This window comes from Sinocyclocheilus rhinocerous, unplaced genomic scaffold (genome assembly GCF_001515625.1).
Source record: "Sinocyclocheilus rhinocerous isolate Xijiao unplaced genomic scaffold, SAMN03320098_v1.1 scaffold1721, whole genome shotgun sequence".
NCBI classification, from domain to species: Eukaryota; Metazoa; Chordata; class Actinopteri; order Cypriniformes; family Cyprinidae; genus Sinocyclocheilus; species Sinocyclocheilus rhinocerous.
In genome coordinates, this window is record NW_015666162.1 from 463,174 (window position 1) to 482,456 (window position 19,283).

The 19,283-nt window shown below is 34.8% G+C and overlaps 1 protein-coding gene across 1 annotated transcript in view; it reads left to right on the forward strand.

Annotated features, from left to right (window-relative positions):
* Positions 1-18,133, forward strand: part of LOC107731787 (RNA-binding Raly-like protein) — a 140,156-nt gene extending 122,023 nt beyond the window's left edge. The window contains exons 3-8 of the mRNA XM_016542958.1: positions 4,190-4,265; positions 7,686-7,733; positions 8,568-8,754; positions 15,609-15,794; positions 17,241-17,275; positions 17,433-18,133. Of these exons, the coding sequence (XP_016398444.1) occupies positions 4,190-4,265; positions 7,686-7,733; positions 8,568-8,754; positions 15,609-15,794; positions 17,241-17,273 (530 nt within the window). The 3' untranslated portion in view covers positions 17,274-17,275; positions 17,433-18,133. The remainder of the gene's footprint in view (positions 1-4,189; positions 4,266-7,685; positions 7,734-8,567; positions 8,755-15,608; positions 15,795-17,240; positions 17,276-17,432) is intronic.
* The last annotated feature ends 1,150 nt before the right edge of the window (positions 18,134-19,283 follow it).

Consider the following 19,283-nt stretch of genomic DNA (forward strand, 5'->3'; position numbering starts at 1 on the left):
TATATATATATATATATATATATATATTGTATATCCATACACTGAACAAAATTATAAACGTAACACTTTTGTTTTTGCCCCCATTTTTCATGAGCTGAACTCAAATATCTAAGACTTTTTCTATGTACACAAAGGCCTATTTCTCTCAAATATTGTTCACAAATGTGTCTAAATCTGTGTTAGTGAGCACTTCTCCTTTGCCGAGATAATCCATCCACCTCACAGGTGTGGCATATCAAGATGCTGATTAGACAGCATGATTATTTGTGCTGTGTGATAAAACTGCACATTTTAGAGTGGCCTTTTATTGTGGCCAGCCTAAGGCACACCTGTGCAATAATCATGCTGTCTAATCAGCATCTTGATATGCCACACCTGTGAGGTGGATGGATTATCTCGGCAAAGGAGAAGTGCTCACTAACACAGATTTAGACAGATTTGTGAGCAATATTTGAGAGAAATAGGCCTTTTGTGTACATAGAAAAAGTCTTAGATCTTTGAGTTCAGCTCATGACAAATGGGGGCAAAAACAAAAGTGTTGCGTTTATAATTTTGTTCAGTGTATATATACATATATATATATATAAGACAGCTCGCTGGAATACTTGATTCTGATTGGTCAGTATAGTTTTGCAAATGTTAAATTAAATAACTGACAGTTGTCACTGGACATGCTGTGCTAGTTACTTCTATCATTTATTTATTTTTAATGCGTGTACACTACCGTGTTTGTGGTTTATTTGTAAGGTCAAACTGATAAGAGATCAGACAAGGTGCTGAGAGATGGAGGTTGTTCTTTATACAGAGAAAAAAAGGAGCATGATATACAGAAACAAAACAATAAATCAGAAGCAGCTTTTCCTTCTTGAGGGTTGTCGCCTCTCAGATTAAAATGATTGCACAGGAGACTGTCTCATCACATCATCTATGGACTTGTTCCACTAACGTTTGACAACCAGATGCTTTTTGCCTTCATTTTGAACAGTATATCTATTTTTTTTATCATTTTGAATAAGCTTATTTTTGCAAAATGCTTGAAAACTGTCCTTGTGCATACCTTTCTTTAAAACAAATAACACTCAGTTTGAATACTTTATCGAATGTCATGCCATTTGTGTCATTTTGAAGTATCAAAATACTTTTTGAAACCACTGTAATGCTTCTTATGTTAAATAACAAAGGTTTGTGAATAAGGACTTGGTTTTGAATAGGGCTTGTTTCAGATGCTGCACATGTCTCCTTGTGAGGGCCCGTCTCAATGGAAAGCTTTCATGGTGCAACGATCCAAACAGTGAAAGAGATCCACTCCCCCCTCATCCAGCGCAGGGTTCAGGACCACGGAGAGCTCCTCTCTACTTGGCCTGTCTCCAGGCAACCATTAGAAATCCGGCGAACAGATGCAGATAAATGAACATTTTCCCTCGTGGCCAGAGCTACATCCCCTCTGTGCCTACCATCAATCAGCGAAAAATGAAAAATAGACGTCACTCTCTTGCATCTCTCTACTTTATTGGACAGATGCCCTTGCACGGGTACCGCATACATCTGAAGCAAGCAAACAAATGCTTAATTAAATGGGAATCAGAACCTGATTTCTCATAAAGCATGCTGTTTGGAGAAGTGAAGTTGGCTAGGCCATGTCTGAGTCATTTTGTGAGCCGATGTGCTTGACTATTTACCCCAGATCAGCATAAATAACAGGATTTCTGTAAGGAGATTCTTTCTGAAAAGGCTTCATGTTTTCTGCCAAATTTTATCCTCTTGTTTTGATCCAGTAACACCAGTCGCAAGAAGCTTTGTAAACATGACAAAATATCCTTGTTTATGTGCAGTATATTTGTTAAAGGAGTAGTTCAGCCAAAAATGAGTTTTTCTTCATTGGAACAGATTTGGAGAAATGTAGCTTTATATCACTTGCTCACCAATGTATCCTCTGCAGTGAATTGGTGCGGTCAGAATGAGAGTCCAAACAGCTATCCATAATCCACAAGTAATCCACACCACTCCAGACCATCAATTCATGTCTTGTGAAGTGAAAATCTGTGTTTGTAAGAAACAAATCCCTTATTAATTTTTTTTTAACTTGCTTCCAAGTTGAGTCCTCTATCCATAATATTGCTTTCTCCAGTGAAATGTCTCGTCTGAATCAGGAGAGCTATATGCACAAGCACCGTTTACAAGCGAAAACTGTCCAAACATATATGTTGGTGGATTTTGATGTGAGAGGACAACAGAGGGATCAACTTTTTCACTGGAGGAAGTGATATTATTGGATTATGGTCTAGTATTTTGGCCAGAGGCAATGGTTTAAAGTTTACACCCTTTGATGAATTTGTTTTATTACAAACACGCAGCTTTTCGCTTCACAAGATTTCAATTGATGGACTGGAGTGGTGTGGATTTGTTTGGACTCTCATTCTGACAGCACCCATTCACTGTAGAGGATCCATTGGTGGGCAAGTGATGCATAATTTTCACAGCTCAACTGTTACCACTATAAGCACAGTCTGTTCATATCTATCAGTGTGAAATTTCAGAGCTGCAGTATAAAATGTGACTGTAGCCATATCACATTTTTCTTAAAGCTGTTCTATGGCAGAGTTTCCCCTCTGAATTCCCTTGAATTGCAGCAAGGAGTGTTTTTGTGATTAATGCTGCAGACAGGTGTGCTGGGTTGTGTGGGTCAGATAGTTGAGATAAGTCTCACAGATGTTCTGTACTTTGTGCTATCGCTCAAGGATGATGGTTTGATAAAAAAAAAAAGATTTAATACATAAATTGATGCACCAAGGTCAAGTGCTTCAGCATTCCTTATCTTCCTATTCATCCCTTCCATTTCTTTTGCTGCAGCAGTGAAATTAATTTGTTTTAGTACAGGTTTTCATCTATAGTTCTTTGAAAGATATACACAGTGCACAAAATGGATAAACAGTGCACAAAATGGACTGAAATTAAACCACAAAAAGTATTTGAATAGGTAAGCCACACTTAAAAGAATAGTTCACCAAAAATGAAAATTTACTTAAATTTACTCACCCTCAAGCCATCCAAGATGTAGATGAGCTTGTTTCTTAATCGGAACAGATTTGGAGAAATTTAGCATTATATCACTTGCTCACCAATGGATCCTCTGCAGTGAATGGGTGCCGTCAGAATAAGAGTACAAACAGCTGATAAAAACATCACAATAATCCTCAAGTAATCTTGTGAAGTGAAAAGCTGCTTGTTTGTAAGAAACAATCATTAAGACGTTTTTAAATTCAAACCATTGGTTTTGGTTTTCTTCAATCCATAATGTTGCTTTATTCAGTCCTTTTTGGGTGAACTATTCCTTTAAAAATCTATGAATGTCATTGCATTAGTTACAAAACTAGTGTCATTTGTTTTACAAGATAGAAGAAAGCCCATGCTATTCAAGCAAAATATTTAGAATTATTTAAAACAGTATAACACAAATTCACTACACAGTTGCACCACATTACCTAACCTAGCACTGCACCATTAAAGGCTTGCTACTATCAGCAATTTGCATGCAATGAATTTTCAGAATGTTCAGTTCTAAAAAAAATTCTGTTTGCCTGCTATATGTGAATTGTCTTTGTAATGGACTGCATTTCTCATAGATGCCTTATTCTGTTGTTATTCAAGAAGTAGATTGCACAAAATCAGTTTTAGAGAACAGATATTTGGGAAAACAAAGTTCTGCTGTATTTTTAGAATACTGGATGTTTTTTTTTTGTGTGTGTGTGTGTGTGTGTGTGTGTTTTTGTGACAAATGAGGACATCAATTTGTATAATGACAAGGATATGACATAGGTATTACAAGGAGAGGGTGACTTTTCAGGACATTACCCCATGTCCCCACTTTTCAAAATGCATATAAATCACACAGAATGGAGTGTATTGAAAATCTGAAATAGCACAAAGTTTTTCACAAAAACAAACCTGAGTGTGTGTGTGTGTGTGTGTGTGTTTTACAATCCCAGGGCTCCAAAGTATTTGCTGAACATCAAACAGGCACCACATTGTTCTACCCACTACGCTCAAGTCGTTAAAGGCTGATTCAGAGAGAAGTTGCATGGATTCATTTGCCCGGCCGTGGTTTGAAAACCAAAACCGACAACCTCAGTATGCAATGAGAACTCATTACTACAGGTGTTTGATTCTGAATTCTTCTGTTTTTCTGCAGATATTAACATGGCCGGAGAGCCGAAGCCCTACAGGCCTAAAGCAGGATCCAAACGACCCCTGACTGCTGTCTATAGGTGAGTGTTTCCTATTAAATGCAGCTATATAGATAGAACAACATGGCACTGTACTTAACATACATAGCCTACAAATGTTTGCTCATTCTGACTGTGTGTTTTACTTCAGATAAAATACTGCATGTGTAAATGAAATCCTTTCGCTGTTCTTACTTTTGTTAGAGCTAAGGTAGAACGAATTAAAGTCTGGTTGGTGTGGCTGAGTGAAGCCGTCAGCACATTTGTCATATTATCAGTTTTAGATAACAGAACAGTCCACGGTCTGCGATTATCAGCACATTCGTTCAGTTGCTAAAGTTGCAGTTGTGTCTCGCAGGTTCGGTTAGATGGTTGAACTCTTATAGGAAGCGAAAAGCTCTCCAGACACATCAGTGAAAACTAACCAAGCAGAAAATGAGTGAAAAATCAGTGTTTGAAAGGGTATTAGGCATTTACTCCTTTATTGACAAGATTTTATAGGGATTCAGAACTTTTTGTAACAAACAATAAATACTAACTAATGCTAAATAAATAGTCACTGGACCGTGAAAAAATTACTGGATTAGCGCTGTTTATGTTTTTGTCCATAAATGTAACGGAAATGGCTTTTGCACTTAGCAAATAATAATAAAATAATTTAATTACATATGAGCCTGAAATAGTGTCTAACCGAGGACTTGAGCTTTTTTTTTTTTTGTGTGTTATATGATTGTATTTTACTTTAGCTAATTCTGGGTTTTTAATTCTTTATTTCTTGGTCTCATTATATTTTTGAGTCTTGATTTGCATTTCAAATCAACTAATTCAAACCAATCCATTACGTTGTCTGAGGTAGGCTTAATTAGGAGAGTAGAACCGGAGCAAACCAACAAAGAAGAGCTTTGAATGTTAATTAGTTTGGAATTAAATGGTCAAAGAAATGAGGAGATGCCCATAATGGAATATGAGTTAGATGACCCGAAATAGTTTCTATAGTTGAAAGGATATTCATAATATGCATGACATATATTAAAATACACAACTGCATTAAGTTTGACCTTTTTCGCATCCCTAATTGTTGTCCTGATGTTGTTGTTGTACACAATTAATTATTAGTGCATGTTATCCTCTAGAAAAGTAAAATAGAAAAACATAAATAAACAATCATATATTTATAAATTACCATTAACTTAGAGTAATAAACAAATTAAACCTTAAGAGTATTTAACCTATAATTATTTATAATATATATAATACATTTTATCAAATAAAAAAAATGTATATATTAAATACATTTTCATATTTTATATTTAATTATAAATATTTACTGATTTATTTTATTTTTTTAATATGGCAACACTTTAACACTTTATATTCGTTATATTTTATTTTATGAGCTGAAATAAAAAAAAAAATGTATTTTGATTTGTGAGTAATGTAACAGAGTGTGATGGAAGAGAGCTAAATGGTTATGTGTGTAAGCTAAGATGATGAAGACGAGGGGCAGGTTTAGGCCTCAGGTGTAAGGCATGATTTGACAGAAATGAATGTACATGTGTATAATGGCTGTGTTTGATCTGACAGAGATGGATGTATATGTGTATAATTACGTGTATGGTTTGACAGATATTAATGTATATGTGGATAAATGTGTATGTGTGGGGAATGTTGAGAAGATAGTATGGGGAGAAGGGGAAAACTTAGGCCTAAGTTGGTTCATGAATTTATTCATCGTATGTACAATATTCATAGATTTTATTCATGCAATAACCACCAGGGAGAGGCTATTCAAAATCTGCAAGTCTTCAAAGTCCCATGATATGTCAGGTATAGAGCTGTCTTGCGATTGTGATTGGTGCAAGTGATTTTAGATGCCTGGAAATTTGGTGGATAAAACGCCTAAGAATAGATAATATGTGCACTGTGCAGTGATTCTCATGAGAGACTCAGCTTGTTTTTATTTGAATGATTTACAATAAATAACACTGGAGAGCATGCCATCTTCTGTTTGACCTGCCAGGATGCTCAGCCAGCCTATAGCACAAAAAAAATGCCGTAAAAAGCAAATATGTAAGATTCAACACTATTTCTGGCTAATCAAATACGCTTTTCATATGATCTCCTTTCTGACATTCTGAAGCACAAGATGCTCTTCGTAACAGTTTCAAATCATACTACAGAACTTGATTATTAGATTTTATTCATGTTGGTTCCAGTGCTGCTGTTTTTAAAGCAAAAGACAGACAGAGTGCTTCATATTCATTTTCAGTTCAACTTATGGCTCAAATTGTCAAGCTGAAAATATAAGCTCTAAAATAATTCTAAATAGCGTTTTCATTCATTTTCTATTGCACTCCACTGTACATGAAATAAAAATGACTGAAGACGCATCCCTGTTGCTTACCTTGTCAGTTGACATTATAAGTCTTCTGAAGAGATGTTTGGTGCTGCTGGTGCTCTAAAGGGTTCACACAAAGTTTACTGGTTGAAATCCAAGTAGGGGTCACACACAAACTGGAGCGTGTCTGTCTCACTGTCAGGACCTAAAACAAGCCCAAGTCTAACTCTGGGAGGTTTCTCACTAGTGTTGGGCGATATGCTCAATTTTCATATCGTCCTATCGTCAGCCTGTGAGATCGCCGATACACGATATTATCGTGCTAATTTATGTAATTATTTACTTAGTTTCATTGCGGGAAAGTGAACCAGCATCATCACAAGCTCTGTCTAGCGCGTTATGCACTTTAAAAACATTCCCGTTGAACTCAGTGAATCTACACTATATGATGAATAAATCTCTTATACTTACATCGCACGCAGATCTGCACTTTGTTGTTTATAATGAGAGAATTCGCGAGTCAGCATTCAGTCAGCGCGCGCTGAACAACGGAACTCCGCTGTTTCAGTGATGACTCATCTGAACGCCTCTGATTGGCCATTGCATTCATAAGCTCAGCATATTCGTGTGTGATTGGTTAAAACGCGCAATACTGTAAAAACGCGGAAAAATAAATCAATAATGCAACCAATAAGCCCTAATATTAATTAGATCGTCGATACACGATACTATCGTCTATCGGCACAACCCTATTTCTCACTGTAATTAATAAACGAAGCCGTTTGCTTGATTGCTGCTGTAACTGACGAGAAACTGTGTTTATGGGAGCTCTGCATGCTGTCTGCAGGCTGAAGATATTATTGATTTGTCTGTCAACAGGATGTTGAAATAACGCATTGATGGATGGGATTGTTGTCAGATTATTTGAGTCGCACATGTTTGATTAGTTTCTATACACATTTAAATCTCAGGTAAACATTGATCAGTGTTCAAAGTGTAAAATCTTCCTGTCAGATCAATTGAGCTGTAAATATAAGTCTAAATCAAAGGGCTAATTTGCCCTCCATCACATCCTGACATAGCAAATTGCACTTTACACTGTGCCTTTGTTTTGTCTTTTTCAGTGGTTATGAATTTGATTATGATTACTACAGGGATGATTTCTACAATAGGTATGTATGCATTTATTTACCATTAATCTGATTGCACACATTTTGAAAGACTTGAGTCCTTCAGCAGTTGTTTGTGCATTATCTTTCCTGGTTTCAAATAGCATGTATTATTTTAAGCTTTTTTTTAAAGCAAATATCATCGTGTATATATATATATATATATATATATATACACAGTGGGGAAAAAAAGTATTTAGTCAGCCACCAATTGTGCAAGTTCTCCCACTTAAAAAGATGAGAGAGGCCTGTAATTTTCATCATAGGTATACCTCAACTATGAGAGACAAAATGAGAAAAATATATATGTTTTTTTTGGTGAAAAGACGCGTACAAATATATGAAAGTAATTAAATATGACATCAACGGGAAATCAATAATTTTATTTATCTTAAACACCTACAGTTTGTCCTTGAAAATAATTGAAGAGAAAGCAGATAAAAACTTATAAGCTAAATGGAGCTCGTCTTTAATTTCTAAAAAGCCCTGTTTTATTTCACTCATTTCCTTCTTTTGATCTGCTGGGTGGAGAGCTGTGAATATCCTTGAGAGATTGATGCGAGAGCAAGGGCATGTGCCTTTGTTTGACATTTTCTTGTACCTCCTTTCTTTTCTTTAAATTCTTTTGAAAAATTCGCCTGCCATGATGATGAATTTCAAAAGTAGCTCCGCTAATTGCAAGGAAACCAGAAACCAGGAGTCAGAAATGTTTTCGGGGGTGAAAAACCTTTAGAAAGCCATATCATTCAGAATCAAAAGCCTGGTTTTGAGTGTTAATGATGTTATGATGCCTGATTTAAACTCTGCACATCTTCTTTGGTTCTTTTATCTGGTTAGGCTCTTTGACTATCACGGACGGGTGGCTCCTCCTCCGAGGCCAGTGATTCCTCTGAAGCGTTCACGAGTGGTGCTTCCATCCACTCGACGCGGGAAGAGTTCATTCCCTATTAAAACCTCATCCTCTTCTTCCTCAAGACCCCCATCATCATCATCGTCCTTCTCCTTTGGGCTGAAATGTAAGCCATAATAAATATCACACAAGCGTCTAAATATGAAGACGACCTAAAATTCACTACATTATATAACAGCTACAAGTTAGGTGTAATTTTTTAGCTTACAATTTCACATAATAACTGGCTGTCTATAGAATAGAATATATAACTGCAATTTATTTCATTATTTTATTTAGTAAACACTTTAGATCCTTTTTAAGGAAAGAAAGAAAAAATATGTCATTTTTCAGTACTTTCTGTGCATTTATTTTTGGAGTGCAAATATATGATGGCTCGATTTCTCGCAGACATGTTGCAGCTCTCTCTTCACAATAGTACACTCTGTCCTGTTCTCCTCTCAGCCTGTCTGAAAGCACAGAAACCAATATCACAGTACATGCAGTTATAAACAAACACTATTTCAGGCTAACTACAGAAACAAGATATTCTGTTTTCTCAAACTGCACTAAAAAGCACAGAACAAATCTGCAATAATTAAATAATATAATAACTGTCCAATACTTTATGGACTTGATTGTACATGTATGCAAATATATATTTATATTGTTGGATATACAGTGGGTACGGAAAGTATTCAGACCCCCTTAAATTTTTCACTCTTTGTTATATTGCATGCATTTGCTAAAATCATTTAAGTTAATTTTTTTTCCTCATTAATGTACACACAGCACCCCATAATAATATATTAATATTAATGTACAATTAATATTATGTATTATCAACTGCCTGATTTTTTTTTACAAAATGTAAGTATATTATCGCATAGCTCTTTATATAAAGTTGAGTATGTAAGTATGTCCAGCTTTGTCTGCATACATACTGTATACTCATACTCACGTAAAGCAATATATTCTATATAGCAAATCTCAGCTGCCTGATTGTTTTTTTGTTTTTTTTTTTGCAAATGTAACTATTTTCGCTTAGTTCTTTATATAAATTTGGATTTATAAGTGTGTCCAAATTTATCCATATAAATACTAGGGATGCACCAAAATGAAAATTCTGGGCCGAAATCGAAACCGAAAATTCTGGATGCATTTGGCCGAAATCCAAAAATGCTTTTTAATAATTATTTATTATTTTATTAAGTAATATTAAATAATTTTGTAAGACTTTTTAATTTAACTCAATAATTTGAATGATACTTAATTTAAAAAAAGCTAATAAATAAGCCAAATTGTTATGGAAAGTAAAACAATAAAATTGGACAGAAATTATATCACTATTACATATTAATATATTATTTTTATTCAATTCTGTGCAACAGAATCAGATTTAACAGATTTTTTTTTTTTTGGACTAATTATCCAAATAATGTATATTCCTACAAAGTTATTATTATCACAGCATCTGAGCAGAGCATAGCTGGGAGCAGATCAGTGAATGAGAGGGTAGCGTCATTTTACCAGTGTTGCCCAGTACAGCTGTACTAGGATTTTCGGAGGTCAAAATTTCGGTGCATCCCTAAAACATACAGTATACTAGCGTAGGGTGATATTCACTAATATAGCAAATCTCAACTGCTTGATTGCTTGTATCGCAAAATGAAAACTTTATTACCGCCCTGCTCTAATCTGCTAAATGCAACTATAAGACATGAAGGTATTAAAATTCTATAAACATTAACATCATGAAAATCTGTAAAGCTGCTGTGAAACCATGTGAAAAGCGCTATACAAATAAATTTGACTTGCCTTGCCTGAAGATTGCAAATGCAACTTGACTTAGTATTTTGGTGTGTCAAGCAATGACATTCATGCAATGTCATGCAAAAAGACATTAATAATGCAGTGCATGTTGCAGGAATCGCTCCCACAGATCCACAATGCACTTTACACCATTAAATCACTGAACTCTGGCATTGACAGTCTGTGGCACACTGTATGAAGTCCACGAGCTTTATTCCTCACTGCCAACTGCTGGTTTATTGTCTGGCACAGGCGAAACATGTCAGTCAGTAGCTCTCTCTTACAGTTTACACGGTGTGAAAACAAGACTTTTTATATTTCATGGGAGCAAAAAATCAAGAACATATTGATTTTTGTAACCACAGAGCATTCTGAGACCGAGACTTACGGCCGTCTGATATGCTTCTTTAATTCTATGGATGCGAGCCAAACGGCAAGATAGAATGTCATGCGGTTGTGTTTGTAAATTAGAATTCATAACACTAATTCAGATTTGATCTCTAACCCACAAGTAGCAGCTTTCACAGCATCTGTCAGCATCCCGCCGTCTCCTCCAAGCGTGGAGCTCAGAAGTCGAGATTAGCCGTGGTGCATGACACTAATGCTCTTAGCTGTGGTGCTGTGGCCTCTCTGGGGGCTTTTCTTATATCAGTGCAATTCATGAGCAAAAATATCCATGGCATGTACACAAAAGTGCTACTGTTTACCTTAATCTGCATTTCATTGGAGTTCTCCCTTCTCTTCACAGCGCAAACTGGAGATTAGCTTTATACTACACCAAAATAGCATTTAATTTGGCTCGAAAAGTTTACTTTGGCTGTTTTTCTCAAAACTGCTTCATGTTTTCCTGATGAAAATGCAGTTGTTCTCCGTTTAAGATAAGAATTGTGATGTTTTTTCATTGACACCAGAAAATACTGATTGCTATGTAGTAGAGGAGATGTGAAAACACACAACTACTGCCATTTTTGTCCCAAATAGAGGTCAGCCATAAACTAGAGTGACATGAATAGCAAAACCTGTTTTATTTGCCTCTGTCTGTGAAATAATATTGGGAATTTGACTTGCGCTGTGACATGCTGTACTGCAACCTCAATATTTTAAACAGGATTTTGCTAATTCTATTATGCATGAAGCTTTTGTGGGCTCATATTAATGCCATGAGCCTGCATGAATATTTGGACTGTTTAATTTGTCACACTATAAGGACCATTTAAACTGAAGTGCTAGCAAAAAGGTAATTCAAAATAATGAAAAACCAGGTACAGGACCAAGGTATGCTCACCAAGACTGCATTTATTTGATCAAATGTACAGTAAAAAAAACAGTAATATTGTGAAATTATTACAATTTAAAATTACTGTTTTCTACGTTAATATATTTTAGAATGTCACTCATTCCTGTGATGCAAAGCTGAATTTTCAGCACCATTACTCCAGTCTTTTCTTATTATTATCAATGTTGAAAACAGTTACTTAATGTTTCTTGATATCTTAATACTTAATATTCTTAATGAAAAGAACAACATTTATTTTAATCAATTTAATTTTTAATCAAATTCATTTAGATCAATTTAATGCATCCCTGCTGAATGAAAGAATTGATTTCTTTAAAAAAAAAATAATAATAACAATAAAAAAATAACATTTAAAACACATGGGACAACTTACCCCAACCTGGCCTATATAGAAAAATAGTTTTGTTCTGAAAACACAATTTAAACTCTTGGTTAAAATCTGCCTTCTTTATATAGTTGACTTTTCTTCTGAATATATGGTGGTGGTGTTTCATTGTGTTCACTTATTTACTTGTTCACTTATTCTACACGGAGATATGATATTATGGTGTTGCAATCTAGTTAAAGGGCAGAATTCTCAAAAATTGCTATAATTAAGAGGGCTTAGAAGTCAAGACCTTACAGTTACTGAGATATAGCTTGTGACAACTAGCCCCAGTCTCCTCTAGACTTTCCATTACATTTTAATCTAGAATCTTGATCTTGGAAAACAACACGTTGTGCGTCATAATCCGCAGCATTTCATGCACCGCACGTCACACATCCTCGAAAAAATTCACAAGTAAACAGTTTAAAACAAGTGATAAAAGAGAAAGTTTTACCAGCCGTTGTCATCAAATTGATGCTCAGCTATAGTGTTTTGTAGGTTGCCCAGATTACAACTCCTTCAGAATTCACGTTTCAAAGCTCGAAGGCAATTTTTGGACATGTGTTGTATTTGGAGCTTTGGAGCAATTTGAATGGTTGCACACAGACACGTTCATTGAATTGCAGTAGATACGACGCTCTGTCACCTAAACACCTACACACACAGAGCTTTCTGCCTCGGGCGGGTGATGGCAGGTGACACTATTTTGTGAGGTAGTGGAAAAGCTGGCAGCGGTGTGACAGCAGTGCTGGGTCACGCTGTGTTATCAGGGCTGAAGGCAGTGACAGCAAAACCACAAGCTTCAGCTTTCTCAAGGAGAGGAACGGCTCGAAAAATGCTGGAAAATACAAACTAATGAATTTTTCTACAAAGCATTTATATGTATCCTGGAGCTCCAATTATGAAGAAGCAGGTTTTTCCGTGTCAAGAAGTGCTGCTAAAGGTTTTTCATAGAGGTCCATTCAGCCCACACTGCATTGTCTAATAATTGTCTAGTGTCATTCAGTATATTAAAGCAGTAACTTGGATTTTAGAAACAAAAATGCCAGGTACTTTTGTTTTTGCATCAGTGAAAATAGTTCCTGAATGATTCATTGTTTTGTGAATTATTAAATAACTCATTCATAAAGTCACTTGTTGTGTTCCTGAATGAATTAGCTTTTTCAAACAAATTCGCTTGAATGAATGATTCAATGATTCACTCATAAAGTCTGTTGTTTTGTTCATGTATGAATAAACTTGTTTAAGCAGATTGGTTAAATTAATGTATTTAATAAATTAATGTAAATTAATAAAGTTGGTTTGTTTATGAATTAATAAAAGTATTTAAATGGATCCATTAAATGAGTGATTCAAGGGCTCATTCATAAAGAAGTTTAGTTCCTGCATGAATTGGTATTTTTGAACAAATTGGTTGAATGAACCATTCAGTGAATCATAAAGACTGTTATTTCACAAATTAATTAGCTTTTTTTTTTTGAACAAATTGCTTGAATGATTCAATGACTGTTTCGTTTTGGAATGAAACAGAATGTTTTTGAATAGATCGATTAAATGATTCAAATGCTTAATCATAAAAACAGTCACTTGAGTTTTTGAATGAATCTCTAGAATGAAAAATTAATTAATCCATCGAATGAATGCTTCGAGGAGCTACTTGTTTAGTTCCTGCATGAATTAGTATTTTTGAACAAATTGGTTGAATGAACCATTCAGTGACTCATATGAAGATAGTATGTTATTTCACAAATGAATTAGCATTTTTAAACAAATTGCTTGAAGGAATGATTCAATGACTCATTCAGAAAAAAAGTGTTGTTTCGTTTCTGAATGCTTTTGAACAGATCAGCTGAATGATTCAATTACTAAATCATAAAGACAGTCGCTTGTTTAGTTCCTGCATGAATGAATTGTTTTTTAACTAATCTGTTGAAAGAAAGATTATTCTTAAATTCAGTCTCATTCTCGACTCATTCAGTCTGTTGTTTAGTTAACAAATAATTCAAAGTTTTTGAATGGATCGGTTAATTTAATTATTCAATGTTTTGCTCCTGAATTAATTTGTGTTTTTGAATGAATCGGTTGAACGAATAAGTCAGTGACACTCTTAAAAACAATTTTTTTGTTTGCAAATCAGTCAGCATTTTTGAATGAATCATTTGAATGAATGATTCCTTGACTCACTAGCCACCATCTATTAGCGTAACAAAGAGTCATACAAACACCGATCTACATAATGTGATGTTTTGTGATTTCAAACCACATGAAAGCTGGACATTCCACCTACATGTGTCTGAAGTTACACTAAGTAATTCTGAAAGATGTCTAGAACCATTTCCATATTTTTAAACTGATCCAGTGTTGGCCTATTTGGGTTTTCATTTATGACCAAGGTCATTCTGGCCTGCCCAGAGAGGCCTGCTGATTATTAGATTCAGTGCATGCATTCAATAGTGTAGTCATCTGAAGGAGATTAATCTGACAGCTGTCAGATAAAAAAATGCAGTGGACCTATTTAAAGCACTGAATATACACAGAAATTAGCAGCATGAATTAAGCCAGCAGGCATTGAGCAGAGATTTTTCATCTCGTGTGATGTAGTGGATTCATCGGGAGGAGAGTCTTTCAGTGTGACCAGTGGTTAAATGTCTCAATGGTCACAATGCAGGATTTTCAACTACCTAGTTCTTCTTTGGGACTGAACTACAACTTAAGTGGTAGCAGACCGGATCTATACCCAGGTTACAACTGAAGACAAACATCTACACTGTAAAAAATGATTTCTCAAAGTTGTAAATAAAGCAGATGATCAGAGTATGTTTTATTGCATTATTTGTTTTCAAACTAGAGCTTTGATCATAAAACTAAGCATTTAAATATCATAATAGTAAGACATTATTAGGAGATATAGATTTTTATGACAGTTGTCTGTTACTTTTGTAAAGATCACATTGATAAATAAAAGAAACCAAGAATTAAATGTGACATTTTGAAATTCAGAAAGACTGAAATAATATTTTCTTTCTCATTAAACATTCTCCAATCAACTTTATTTATTTACAACTCTGAAAAATATTTTTTTTTACAGTGTACTTTTTGGCCATATAAATATCAGCAACTGCACCAAATTGCATATTTTTGCTCAGTTTGTATCATACTATATGTGCCATAAAAACCTGGTGTATTAAATATTATACTCAAAAAAAAAAACATGCATTTTTAAAAAATGTGTTTCTAAAAGTTCAGTAAACCTGTTCAGTTTAAAAAAACTAAATTATTCTGACTATTATTTAATATGTCAGGCTTTAAAGGATTAATGCATCATATTTGCATATAATATTCTGCCTCATATTCCATGGAAGAAAGAAAGTCTAACGGGTTTTGAATGACAAATTTGAAGCATTTTTGAATGACAGCTTTTTCATTTTTCGGTGAAAAAGATCTAATTTTGCTCTTATGCAAATAAGTAATGACTGATATTTGTGATATAAAGCATAATCGTCATAATATCTCTGTGTCATGCCTTTAGAGCCTCACAGGAAATATGAGGACAACTGCGACTCTTTGCACGAGGGGTCGATATCAGAGACGGCAGACAACTCCGGAGAGGAGGGAGGGGAAGGACAGCTGGACGCGGAGGCGGGAGAAATGACGGATGGTGGCGAGGATGACTACGACGAGGAAGGCAGCACTGATCTGGTACGCTGGCCCCCCGCGGGCCTTACTGGCAGCAGTGACTCTGAAAAGCCCAGTTGAAGCTAATTCTGCAGATTTATTCACGGTTGCAGACATGAGAGACGCAGGGCTGGGAGAGCAGAAGCTGACAGGGTTCCGCTGGGCTGCTTCCTGCTCTCTTAACCCTGACCTGTCACGCTTCGTAATTAAAACCGGGTCAGAACCTCTGGAGACACTGGGGTCCACGACCAACAGCAAATTAAGATTTAGGATGTGCTTCCCATTGAGGAGACAGGCTGACTGTATTTTAATGAGCTCCTACATTTCTTAAACTGGAGGGAAACGTCAAGGCGAAATCCCGCTGGAAAGATTCCCAACAGCATGTTACGGACATTTCAGGTCAGAGCGTGACCTCCAACACAGCTGGGTTTAGCAGATACCCAAGCAATACAAATAAAAATTGGCTAGACTTTTTAAAAGAAACTGTAGAGAAGTGATTTTGGAGCCTGAATATGTTTGTCTAAAAAGGAACTTGAGGTCACAGGATTGTTTATATAGTATGTTGAATGTGAATATTGAACGAGTAAATCTCAAGGTCTTTTGAGATCCTGAGCTGCTCTTTCTCAGTAGATGAAGATGACCTTGACTATCAGTATACATCTGCTTTGCAGCTTTAGTTAATATTCATTCGATACTAAGTTAGATACTGTACCTCTATTAGATGAAAATGTTTGTGATTTCTGGGCATAAAATGGATAATTCTATGCACTAAAAAGCCATAATTAAATGGGTCTAAACTGCAAATTATCAGAACGTATCAAAAACATTAGTCTTTTCACTGTAATGTCATCTGTGGAGAAATAGTTCCTGTTCTAAACAATTACTTGCTAATTCTTTATTTTTTCTTATTTATACATATTAATTTTCATTCTAAAAATACAGTATATGTGCTCAAAAGTTTGGGATTGGTAAGATTTTAAAAGAAGTTTCTCATGTTCAAAAAGGCTGTATCTAATTGATCAAAAATACAGTAAAAGCAGTAATATTGTGAAATATTATTACAACTTAAAATGACTGTTTTCTATTGTAATATATTGTAAAATGTAATTTATTCCTGTGAAGACCATGCTGATTTTCAGCATCATTACTCCAGTCTTCATTCAATCATTCAATATGCTGATTTGCTGCTCAAGAAACATTTCTTATTATTATCACAGTTGAAAACAGTTGTGCTGCTTAAACAGTTCAAAAGAATAGAATTTATTTCAATTAGAAATCTTTTGTAACATTATACATGTCTTTACTGCACATATTTCTTTATTTATATTCTGGTATGGTTATGTGAGACAAACTGCTCATAGCATTTTATTCAAATTGGTTCCATAAAAGTGCATTTCTGATTTGAGAGTTCAGATTTTGCTGAGCTATTCTGTATTCCGAAAATGATTTTCGTTTTTATTCGTGTTTCAGATGGAGAATCATGCGTCTGATATTGACAACTGAAGGTACGTTGATTCTATTCTCTGTATTTTATTTATTTATGTAAATGATTTTATACAGTTTATATTCATAATGCATTTATTCACTGAATCATTTTCACGGTCATTTAATGAATTATATTGATGATAGAATGCAATAAGTGCAGTACAGTCTTGTTTTTAGAGTTCTGCATCCAGAGATGAAATCAACTCTGCACTGAACAGAAGACATGAAACTCTGTGAAGACAGACGTCTCTTCTTAAAGAGGGCATGAAGGCTCACGATTGGCTGATCAGACGTAGAGCAAATATTTTGACAAGTTTAGCATCTGCTAGTCACTTTCACTGTTTTTCATTTAATAGCGTCTGGCACATTCAATCATATATGATTTGCATATCTCCTGTAAAAGGCAAGTAAGTTCACATTTAATTTTGAAATTCATCATGCAAACACTAAAGTTCGTTTTTTTCCCCATAAGGATAATTTTCCTTAAGCAAAGATGAAAGGTTTTTACAGTCTGTGTGGAAAATGAGCCTTAAATGTCAGAAAAATGTAACATGGCATTTTTGAAACCTTCAGTATTAACAGAGAATTTATCGAAATAATTCTAGAATTTTAAAGATTTTAAAATATGAGGTCTGACAATGAACATGTTTCATTAGAAGCCAAACCTTGTTTGTGTTCTGTTTGTTTTTGAGTTCTTGCGTCTGGATTCCCTATTTTCTCAAAGTATGTTTTCTGTGTAAAATCTGATTGTGATTAAAATGCATATCATGTTTTGATTCCCAGACTAAATCAATTAAAATAACTAGTTAAGTACTTGGTTTAATGAAAGAATTTCAGCTCCGTACTGCCACATCAGTTTCATCAGACTCCTTATACTTACACACAGACCGCTGTAACTCTAAAAAATGAATTATGTCTTATGTGTCATAATTTGTAATGATACTGTAAAGATGATATTGTACGTACATTGTCACTGTATTTTGTTTTTATCATGCATAGCTGTGTGTAAATCAGAGCGACATGTAGTAGTCACTGTTTCTGTTCTCTATGATGTCATTCAGTATGGAGTGTGTCATAATGAACTCTATTTTTGTATGGCAGATTTACAGAAAAAGCTTCAGAATATTCGTATTTGTTCTGCTGACATTTTCATTCTGCTACTGTACATAATTTGTTGGTTTAAATGAGAATGTGGAAAGATGTGTATAGCTTAAAAAGAAGAAAAAGATTGATGGAAAATGGATCTATTGGAAAAATGTGATTATTCTTTTCTATATTTTGAAATCAGTGTCATGTTTGAGAGAAAAACAATTCTATATGGTTTAGGTCGCTGGTCTCATAACAGCTCAGCTCAGAGACCTAGTAATATGAGTGAATTACTTCATATTGTATAGAAATGTAAACTATTGTAAATATATTTTTATGATTGGCATGTTAAGTATTTTCAGTTGTTTCATTTGTTATCTGGCTATAGGTTTTGTGGTTTAGGAAAAGACTGCCATTACAATCACTATATAAAATTTGTGAAAAATACAAATGTTTTTTCTATGTTCATTGTGGAGCAGAACCGAATGCGATAATTCAAATTCAGCCTTAATGCATTGGTTTTAAAGGAATGGTTCAACGAAATTTGAAAATGAAAATTTACCAAGATGTAAATGAGTTTGTAAATTAATTGGGAGAAATTTTGCATTACATGACTTGCTCACCAGTGGATCCTCTGCAGTGAATGGGTGCCGTCAGAATCAGAGGCAAACAGCTTATAAAAACACCACAATAATCCACAAGTAACCCACATGACTCCAGCCTGTCAATTAATATCTTGAAGCAAAAAGCTACATGTTTGTAATAAAATCCATCAAGGCATTTTAACTTTAAACCGTTGCTTCCAGCTAAAATACGATAATAGTCCATAATCCATACCATTTCCTCTAGTGAAAAAGTCCATCCCCTGTTTGTCCTCTCACATTAAAATCCACCGACAAATTTGTTTAGAACGGTTTTCGCTTGTAAACAGTGCTTGATCTA